Source organism: Pundamilia nyererei, unplaced genomic scaffold (genome assembly GCF_000239375.1).
Source record: "Pundamilia nyererei isolate P.nyererei 1_Seehausen unplaced genomic scaffold, PunNye1.0 scaffold00215, whole genome shotgun sequence".
Lineage (NCBI taxonomy): Eukaryota > Metazoa > Chordata > Actinopteri > Cichliformes > Cichlidae > Pundamilia > Pundamilia nyererei.
Window position 1 is genome coordinate 627,170 of NW_005187616.1, and position 11,483 is coordinate 638,652.

General features: G+C 39.9%; 1 protein-coding gene across 1 annotated transcript in view; it reads right to left on the reverse strand.

Moving 5' to 3' along the window:
- Positions 1-322: 322 nt before the first annotated feature.
- The window catches only part of ptpa (protein phosphatase 2 phosphatase activator), a 33,893-nt gene continuing 22,732 nt past the window's right edge, over positions 323-11,483 (reverse strand). Inside the window, exons 9-10 of the mRNA XM_005748170.1 lie at positions 7,347-7,454; positions 323-1,249 (exon numbers count right to left, since the gene is read on the reverse strand). Of these exons, the coding sequence (XP_005748227.1) occupies positions 1,175-1,249; positions 7,347-7,454 (183 nt within the window). The 3' untranslated portion in view covers positions 323-1,174. The remainder of the gene's footprint in view (positions 1,250-7,346; positions 7,455-11,483) is intronic.

The window sequence follows — 11,483 nt, forward strand, 5'->3', positions numbered from 1 at the left end:
TGACGCAGAGGTAGGGCGGGATCATAGTCCCAGAAAGTGTCAGCCAGCATCCCACAAAGACCTTGGAACGTCCTTGAAAAAGAACTATTTCTGAAGATTACCTAGTGCAATTATGGGCAGCTTGATTAAGAGAGTTAAGGGTGTTTGCACGTTTCAATAAATGCATTTCATACTTTCCCCCCAGAAATTAAGAAATGAAGGGTGGCTCAAGACTTGTGCACAGGACTTTATATAGTGGCTTTAATGTTACACTGAAAATATGAAGACAAATCAAGTGCACGGAGAGGTGAAATGTATGAAATCAAGTTTTGGGGGTCACAAAAATAGCTTCTCTTTTATTAAATTAAAACGGCTTTAGAACACGTAAAATGTAAAGCAGGAGAGAGAAATCATAAATCTTTTGTTTGTGGTGAGCGTTTTCAGGAAAAAGCTGCACAGAACAACCACAGGAATTTATTCATGGTTTGTCAATTTACAGTATTTACTATTGGAGCTGATGTCAGATGAAATAAATGGATTCAGACTGGGCCGGGATTGGAAGAAGACACCGGTTTACACTACTGACGGTGACAGCGAGGGACAGAAAACTAATGAAAAAGAAAGCTTTCATGCAAAGACAGTCAAATCTAATCCGTTACTTTTCCCACAATACATTTCTTAAAGTATAAAATATAGAGTACATTTTTCATGTCAAATTATGAATGAGAAGTTTGGGCAAAATGGGAAATTTAATTATTGGTACATCTGCAAAAAAGAAAACAAATGCAAACATTTGGTTGAAAAAGCAGTAAAACCGAAGATGGAACTATGGCAGAAGATTATGAAGAAGTCATATTTTTATCCACTCCAGTGTCAAATTTAAATATAAAGCACCAATGAGCAAACCTGATAACAAAACAAAAGTCCCTCAAACTCTATCCATCACTTAAATAACATGACAAAAATGTGATGCTCCAGATTCACAAAGCTCTTCTTCCACCTTTGCATTAAAGTTATGGATATCTGCAAGCTTTCATGACCACACGCGTGCCCATGAGGGGATGAGGTGTCACACTACATGTGGTTGTCTTTTGCTACTGTCGGATTTGCACGTGAGGACGCCAGAGGAAGGGAAACTGCAGGTTCCAACGAGTTGGGATTTTGGTCTTTTCCATCGCGTTTCCTCGCATGAGGGTCAAGGCTTTGCCGGCTGGATGGACAGCAAGCTACCGAACTTGAAGTGCTGGATCACGGGGAACTTTTCCAAACACTGAAAACAAAGGAAAAACAGGCAGGAAAAAAGACTTGATATCTCAGTTTGCTTCAGAGAAGTAGCAAGCTAACTGTGATCTGAAATATAATATCAAAAGTATCTAAATTTGTCCATTTGAACATTTTTTGTGACAGCTGAAACAACAAAAGAACAAAAGTGTAGATGAATCGTATGGCAGACGTAAATGAAAACAAATAATCTAAAAGGGGATAATAAGGTCCAGGTGAACTCAAGATAATATCACAAGTGGAACTACTGTGGGAAGAAAATATACAAAATATATTTGAGAAACTAAGACAAAGATGTATATGACAGGTTAAGGGGAAGAGAAACACGAGTCAGCAAACAGATGTAAAAAAAGTAAAATGGCTAACTGTGATCTCAGGGTTACTCTGAAATACTGTCAGAATGTGTACTTTCTGTGTGACAGCGAACACACATTTGAAACTAATACACAAGTGCAGAGAAACTGGAGAACAAGTGTGAGTGAAAAACATGCTTTAAAGGGGACAATAAAGTACAGGCGAACTCAAGACGATGAGAAAGTGAGGAAAGAGTACGCATGTAAAGGAAATGTAAAGGAAATATGAACCACGCGAGGACCAAAAACTTGTAAAATTAACGTCAGCAGATATCAGAAATAGAGAACTACGTAATTAAGTGGCTGACTGCCATTTTTTAGCTAATTTGAAACAGTGTTTAGTAGGGCTGGGTATCGTCACTGATTTCTAGAATCGATTCGATTCCGATTCACAAGGTCCTGAATCGATTTGATCCACGATTCGATTCAATTCGATTTGAATCTGGGAAAATTTGCCTCAGACAGTCAGAAATATTATAATTCAGATCAGTACATTTACATATTTTTGTATCTATTAAAAGGAAGCTGACACTTTCCAGAATTTATCAAAGGTGTGAGCATCACAGCAGATGCCTTTGTGTCAAAGTAGCTGAAGATAAAACACAGAAAAACATGAAGGTGATTTTCCTGGCCTGGGGTTTTATAAAAAATATTCTGCAGCACATCAAAAACGAAAGAAAACCATTAATCAACATATGAACGTTAACTCTGAAGTTACAGAGGTTTTATTAGAGACACAGCGTTTTGCATTTTGTATAATTTTAAAAAGTTTACATTTGTTCAGAAGCCTATTGAACGGCAGAAATTAGGTTTTCTTTTTGGAAGTGAGTAAAAGGGAAAAAAAAAACATTGGCCGACAGCGCTGTAAACACCATAGGGTTGTGTGTAACAAGCAAGCGAATAATGCAGAAAACAGATTTCGGGGATAGACGGGAAACTGTTCTTGAAGTACACTGAGAGAGAGAGAGAGAGAGAGAGAGAGCTGTGCATGAAGTGTGATTTTATTGTGGTGGAAGCAAAACAGCAAAAGTCAGAGGGAGTCCATGACGATGTTTATGTGAAGCTTAGTTTGGATCTTCTTTTGCTGCTGGTTCGGTCAATATTGTTTGGAGAGAGATAAAAGTAACAGCTTTAGAATCAGCGCAAAAAGGGCGTAAACACAAAGCGTGGACCCGCCGAAACATCAGAATCAGCGAGCTGTCGGCTTTCAGCCCCGACCGTGTCCGTGCCGTCGGGTGAGAAAGCCACATCTCACCGATTCTGATCCGCGGTCCGTGCTTTGTGTTTACGTCTTTGTGCAGAAGCCGTGTACCTGCTCTCATTTACTGTTTAAAATGTTTGGTGGTTGTCAAAATTTTGAGACGTTTCACCTGAGATTCTGGAATTTTGGGCAAAATACATTTATATAAAAAAAAAATCGATTCAGGATTTTAATGAATCGATATCACGTTATCCAAGCCAGAATCGATTTTAATCGATGATTTGCTGTGTTGTGGCATTAACGTCGTTTCAGATTGTACCTTTACGCCGACATCATCCTAGTGCAAAGACAAGTGAAAGCAGACAAAAACAACAAGCACGCATGCTACAAACTACCCGAGTCATTTAGACAGCCATTAGCACATGATTCTCCTTATGGGGACCTGATATGTTTAATATGCTGCTGAGAATATAGCCCAGAAGAAGCGGATAATATAGCTTTTATTTTGGAAAGAGACATTTCTCTGTAATAAACTCTCTTTTCCAAAGATGAGTGATTTCTCCATCAGACAGATTTATTATTTTATCCCTTTGTTGTTTCAGCAACAGTAAATTTAAAAACTGTGCTTTTGAGTTAAAATATATATTTATAATTTTAATAAATGACAAATTAAAAAGGCATGAACATTTTTTTTGTATTGAAAGAATATCGAACCGTGACACCAAAGTATTGAACTGAACCGAACCGTGAATTTTGTGTATCGTTGCACCCCTAAAATTTTTATTTATACATATATATATACATACACACACACACACACACACAGAGACCAGCCACAGCAAATGGCTCGCCCCGACCTGAACTCTTTCCACCGGTCTTTCATGCCGACTCCGTTCAGAACAGTTGTGGAGGAGCCCAGAGGAGGCTCTTTGTGTGCACACACGGACCTGTTTTTTGGGGGGGGAGCGGCGGTGGGGGGATGGGAGGAGCGTTCGGGCTGTCTGTGCCGTGACACTATCGGTCACGATCATGTGGGCAGAACTGGGGTGGAAAAACACGCCTCACAGACCTTTTGTCTAAACAGATATTCAATCAATGTTTAACTTGTAAAAGCATCAAACGGTCATTGATCACAGCCCAACTCTTCACACACAGCATTAAAAGCCTGTGTAGGTTATCTGTCACAGACCGTTAGCAGAACAATAACACACATGCAATTAACGCTACTGAGAAGTTACTTTGATAAACCATCACAGCAGTTAACCTACAGTGGTTCATTTTGTTCTCTAATTAACTGCTGACCATTTTATGTGGTGATAACTTCTATTTTTCCTGCTATCAAGGGCTGTTTACGTTTCTTTTCCCAATCTTCACAGAGCTCCGCTGTCCTCCAGGAACGATTAAAAACACATCAGCGAGCCGCACCGCTGCTCAAGAACACTCGCCAGAGTCGCTTACTCACCCACCCACCGTCTAATTTAATCAGAGAGCAATTTAACAGCACCCTGATCGCTTTATAATAACCCAGGCAGTAAACTCCAGACCTGAAACATCAAGTGCCAAAGGCTGCAGTTCCTCTAACATCCACCAGAGGCTGGCTTTACTGGTCACTCAGTCCTCATAGACTCCCATGTTAAAAGGGACAACTTTACAGCAGAAATAAAAGAGTTTTGGCCTCTATGGATAGTTTAACCTGTCATAAATGTACAGGGGGTGGATTTTTTAAAATAACTTACCTGTTTACATTTCATTAAGGCTTAAAGTTACGTATGTTTCAGGTCACAGCGGCTTTGACTAGCACGTGGGCGCTGTGTGAGCATTGCTGGAATTTCCATTGTTAGCATCACATACACCAATACAGCTATTTTTTTTTATTGTGGACTCATTTTTGAACAGTGAGTGGTAGCATTTAGCCATTTTAGCTTTTTATTGGCTGGTCCTAGTAATCAGAAGGGCCTGGGTCTTTTGTGCTCAAGTTGCCCATATAAGGGTATATGGGCAACCTCCTCTCTCTGTGACAGCATAGAGGTCCACTGGGTGAAAACGAGTGTCTGAGTAGCCTATTTTAATATCAATGTGACAGCAAAGGTAGAATAGTTGCTCTTTAACATGTTTATTAATCACCTTCAGGAAACACTCCTCAGCAAATGCATGACCTTCCTTCAGTTTGACTTGAAAGTACCTCTTTTAGCAAATTACACACTCACTGTGATCTAACAAAAAGTATGGCCTGTGTTTTTTAAAGCGTTTTCTACCTTCCAGACTTAATTTTTTGCCTGATTTCAGAAGATTATGGGGAAAAATAAATATGTCACTTGTAAAAGGGCTAAAAATCACTGGCAACTAGGATCCTGGCAGTTTCTTTATTTAAACTATTACAATACACACTCCTCTAGTCCCTCTAGCATTGTTTTTCCTGTGTTTGTGTTTTATTTCACAAATTCAGATGCTTCAAAACAGCCAGCGAGGCCCCAGAATGAACTCCTCTCAGACTAAAAATGGTGAATTCGGCTCTTTCTAGGTCTACTCCGGCTCTCTGCTCGAAACCCTGTGTGGGGCCAGGAAAAGGGAGAGAGGAATGCAAGTCTGCTGATGGTTGCTCCAGGCTCGGAGGAAGGTCGGGACAGAGGGAGGGGAGGATTTAATGAAGGGAACGGCAGAGGAGGAGGAGGAGGAGGGGAAGGCAGACAGCTTGGCCCCTCAGCTCTTTGGGAAGACTCACAGGCTGCTCTGGAAAACACAGGATGTGGGCATGCAGGCGGGGAGAACGGGCTTAGACAACCCCCCCAACCGCCCACACACACACACACACACACACACACACACACACACACACACACACACACGTAATTCCATTCTCTCTTAACCCTTTCCTGCCTCGCTCCTCCGCTCCCTAAAAGCACAGCCAGTCTGGGCATTTTCTGGTCTCAGTCGGCGTTAACTTGACTTTTTAAATGTCACATAAACAAGAAAACGCAGTTTCCTGAGTCCGGGTGAAGAATTACAAGAAATCCAGTTTACAGAAGAATGTTTTTTTTGTGTGCATTTCAGTTTTTTGACTGCATGTTGCCTAACTGGGTTCACGAAACCACAAAAGCTACAGCAGTGCAGCAGGAGAAAAGAAAAGAGCTTCAGACGTCACTTAAATCTTTCAAGAAATCAGCCGTGACTTTCAGTTTGGAAGACCACACATTCAAAAAGATCCCACTTGGGAAGAAACAAACATGGCGGCTGCAGTTCCTCTAAAATCCACTTGAGGCTCCCACAGCGAGTCCATACCCATAGACTCCCAATTTAAAATGTCCAACTGCACACCAGAAATAAACATTTTTACAGTCTGCTGCAAAAAACACTTTAGATCTTTATAACTTATTTCCATCTTTCCTAATAACTATACAGTTATATTTTTTTTTTATAGTTCACTTATTTAAAAAGCATTATAAGGTCTATGCCCACTATTTTCACCAATAATATGGCTGCTGTGGGGTTAAATGTATTGACAGGCAACCTAAGATGTTTGAGAGCTAGTATTTGTGTATTATTATTATTACAACCAAAATTACTGCAACTGCGTGTATGAATGTGTTACAATTAGGATTCAAAATGTGGAAAAAATTGAAACAGTAGATGTGATCTGTTAGCATGGCTGCAGATTTTCAGTTCAACACCACACAGCAGTTAATTCTGCTTCCACAGTGAAGACTTTAAACTGGAGGAATATACCCTGCAGTATACCTGTCACACCATTCATTTCACATAAACTGGTCCACCTGAGAGATACAGCTCCCTTTGCAGTATAAAAAAAGACAGGTATGAGTGGTACAAACACACTAGAATAAATGAAGTAAAGTGCTTTACATGGATTGACGAGTTTAGACCCTTTTGGCAGGGCTCGAGCAACCATAACTTTGATAACATCACCCCTGAAAAAACAAAACAAAGCATTGCCCAACTTCTCTACTGGAGACAGGTTACAGGTTATAGCAAGTCTAGTATTCGTTTGTATTTTGTCCAGATGTTTAATGTGGCATTATGAGCTTTTTTAATTGCTTGGAGTACAAGGGACTGAAAAAAAGCTATTATTCGCTTTCCTACAAATTGTTCTTTTACTTAGTTTGGAAAATTATGGTCAAAGTTATTGAGCTTTTGCTTCAGGTTCACAACTAAAATTCTCACGTTAAAACCAGTAAATTATATTAAGAACTGTGATTATTTATTCCCAGTCATTCTTAGACACTACATTTTAAGACAAACATTTAAATGTTTATCTAGTTCAATTTAGGTTTGCAAAGGTGAAAAGGACTGAATGTGTTTGCAAGAAGCATATTACATTAATATTAATTGCAAGGCACCATGTGCATGAAAATATGAGGTTTGATTCTAGAATTGCCCCTGTTTATCTGATCTGTAAACTTCTGATTTGAATTGTTCTCTCTGTGTTTTGGATTTGGATTCTACAGCAAGCCGTTTGTCAGACTGATGAATGGTCAGTGAGACTGGGGGGTGGGGGATGGGGGGGAGAGCAGGCGTACCTCAGCTTTGTACATTCTGATCAGGCCCTGGTTGACTTTGGACCAGGAGGGAACGGCACTGATGTTCCACAGCTGGTTGGAGTGTTCAGCAAACGGACCCGTCTTCATCTGCACACAAAGAGAGACACAGTTTAAATTCTACATCTCCTTAATCCACTTCATCGCAATGCCTAAATACTTTTTTAAAAGATAGTATTTCAACCTTTTTACTCCAAAATCTGTCTTAGAGCTTCAAACAGCCCCCCTGTGGGTGGTAAAGGTAGCTTTTATAAGGCTAGAGTTTCTCCACTGATGGAGCTTTGGCCATTTTAAACTGAATCAGATGCAGAGGATTCCAAATATAACCCATTTACTTGGTAGGAAAGGTTTCCACGGCCATTACTTCTTTTCTTTTACACGGTGAAAACTCTAAATGTGTAAACTCCTGCAGACCTTAAAAGACTAAAAAGTCAACATTTGCCCAAAATTATTTATAGACCTGTAAAGGCGAGACAGGGACAAAACATGATGTGTATGGTACAAACAGACTGGCGTAAGAGGCTTTGGTGAGTGTTCAATCACTTTGACCAGATGATGGCACATCTTTGAAACCACAGGGGTTGTTGGGGGCGTGGCCATTTTGAAGCAATGTCAAAAGAAAGGTGATTGGTCAGTTCCATTAACGATCTAGGAACAACACTCATTATGAAGTTGGAGGAACACTTTGTATGGCTATAGCTAAGGAGGTAGAGCAGGTCATCTATTAATCAGAAGGTTTGTGGTTTGATCCCTTGCGTACCAAAGTATCCTTGAGCAAAATACTGAAGTTTTCCAGAGTGTGAATGTTTGACAGAAAGTATTAAGGTGTAGAAAAGTGCTTGATGATGATATCATATCATGTGCTGGGAGTCACTAAACTGGACATACAGTCCTTTACTGACAATAAATATGTAAACAATGTGAAAAAGATCAAATAATTAAAGTTTAAAAGTCTTAAGTTAGCTAATATCTTAGCATGTCACCATCTCATCTAACTACAATCAGTTCTGGCTCTAAACACAAAGACGCAAACAACAAGGTTGCCAAAATGCTAACACCAAGGCTCCAAAACATGGATTCCAGAAACCAAAGGGTCATGTCCAACTTTTGCAGACAGTCTATGGTTGGCAGTCACATGAAGCTACTGACAGCATTCCAAAGAGTGACAAGCTATGAACAAAGGATCGAGTTAGGGAGAAAAAGAAAAAGCTCAAATTAGCTGAACTTCCGCCTTAAAGAAACTGATGCAATCTCTTGATGCCAAAAAGAAAATTCTACTTTCCATTTCTAATGAAGAACTGTTCTGATTGGATGTATAGAACCAACGACATGTGATTAACTGTTTAAGGTACGAAAGACTCCGATCAGATGAGTAAAAGCGCACACAACTTCAACAGGTGATAAGACATCAGTTAAATGTTTATTGGCTGAAAATCAGCAGCTGATAAAGCTGTAAAGACTACGCTGCAAACCTTACAACCAAAACAATGAGCTGAAAGACACAAACAACTGCAGGGTCTTCTTCCATGACACACAGTCATGTGATCCACTGCTAACACCAAAAGGTTAGTAATTAGAGTTTCAAATGTGACATTTCAGAGTTTGAAGAGAAACTGTTTTGCAATTATAAATAACTGATTAACCTCTAATCAGGGTTTCATGAGACTTTTTTTAAGCTGTCACCCTCCTTTCTTAATTCCATGCAGAGAAACATGAAGATAATGTTTGAATTCATAAAATGCTGATTTAAGATAGAAACTGTGGAGTCCAAAACATGACAACAAACTGTTTCATTATAAATGGTATCATCTTAACAAATATCAGCAGTCAAAGGCTGAATCTGTGAGTTTTTGTTTCTCTCGCTTTAGCTTCAATGGCAGCACCACTCGAGTTGTTTGGACTCCACGGAAGATCCTAAAGCTCCTGTGATATCAGTCTCGATTAGGGTCCAGTAGGGTCAAGGTCATGGGACTTGAGAGGAAGTGTGACAACCTCTCGGTCTTCTTTAGTCTTTGAGTCATTTTTGAGTCAAGTTGGGAGGTGTGGTTGAGCACGTTATCTTGCTGCATGTTGAATCGTTCTACACAGAGATGCAAACCAGAGCAGGCACCTAAGGAATGGAGTGATACCATTTGGTAGGCTTTCTGCCAGATCCAATTTACACAATTCGTTTAATCCTCATTTTCAAGTCTGTGCCAAAGCCTAATCTAGAACCAAGTCTAAGATTTGAGGCCTGTGAAAAAGACTCCAAAAAACTCCAAACGAGAGAGGGCTACTACAAGAAACTGACCAACGGCTGGCAGGCTGAGAGCCCACAGTTTCTATTTGCCATGATTTCCTGATTTCCAACATTTTGTTGACCAAAACACTGCAAACCCATGATTTGTAGCTACACTGTGAATTATTAAAAACTGAGCTTAAAGACATGAATGGTGCTAAAAAGAAGCCAAAGAGACTGGGAATGAGCCGGAAACAGAGCTGATATGTCATCACTTAACAGGTGGATTGTTCCTTTTCAGCTATGATACCAAACATTACATGAGATATAAATCATAATATAATTAGTTTTCATTTCACAGTTAACTTTTATGTCTCTCTGTTACACGAATGAATAATGAGCTTTCAGTCACACTTTTAACAATAGAGACATGCAGAAAGCTTCTGATTACAAGCTTTTTTTTAATAATAATAATTATTGCTACATTGATTATGGGGCTTTTAGTGATTTGATGAATGTTAAAAAGAACAAAAGGCTGATTGTTCATCCAGCAATCACCTCAAAATTAATACATTCTGCATAAGCTCAGAAACACACAAACAAAAACAAATGTATGAATTTCTAAATGCATAAATTAAAAAGTGAGGCGCATCAACGGCTTTCCCACCATTTTCTCCCAGGAGGGCCGAGGAACCCAAACCCAGACCCTGAGGGGAATCAATCTAACAACCCCCTCCTTTTTTTCTTTTTTTCCTTCTTTCCATCCCCCTCATCCAACCCCCGGCTCCTCACACAGCTCCAGACACTTTCCAGGGCCTCGCATGAGAACACATGGGGGGGGGGAAGGGCATGGAGGAGGGGGTGGAGACAGCCCGTATTCCCTGGAGGAAGGAGTGATTCACAAGAGCATGTGGGGAAGGAAGTGACTCATGTTTAGGACGCACACACACACACACACACTCTCACACACACGAGAGCCTTGTGTTTAAATGAAAAAAAAAAAGAAAAAAAAAAAAGAGTCTGAAGTATCCACATGTGTGTGAATGGGAGGAAAATCCTCGGGTATGGAGTGGAGTATATGCTTACAGGCAACAGTAAACAAATGAGGACAAACACGCCGGCAGTCGAGACTGAATTAGGCCAGTAACACATCCAAGAAAGGAAAGGGCGCTGAAGATGTGTGTTATCGTGTGTATCAGACTGTTTACAAAGAAAAACAAAGTGTGTTTAAAGTGCATTTATAGACACAAAGAGTAAGCTGGAAAGAAACCTTGCATTATTTTATGGACACACAGGCAATCCCAAGCTAATCCTGTCTTAAATCTAATGGAAAGTGTTTACTTTGAAGGGTTTTACTGAATATTTCCTTTCAAAATAAAAGTTTTTGACCCGCATAATGGTGCAACTTCAAAACAAAGGTGGATAAAGACACTGTGACTTCTCTCATTGGTTTTTGGGCATATTTTGAAGGTTCAACATTAACTTCCTGTTCTTGAGTATAACCGGTGGTTTGCTCTTTGTTGTAAACCTTGGGTTTACACTCCTTATTAGGGTGTCTCTCGAGTGTAGACGCAGACCTCTTCGATACCAATCTTGAGTTGGTAGATGCTGTGAAGTTGTTTTTACTAACAATGAAAACGATTCTGTGATCATCAGCTTTAAATCATCTTGTGACTTGGACTAAATGAAGACATGGATAGGCTCAATACAGCGGGAACTCAGCATAATTGGCAGTTCATAAATATAATCAAACTGTATATGAGCGACTTTGGTCTTTGCGATGCATGGCGCTCCCTTCACCCCACCAGTAAGGAATATACTTTTTTCTCACATGTCCATCACTCCTACTCTCGTCTGGATTATTTTTTGGTCAGCAGCTCACTGCTGAACGACATTTCAGA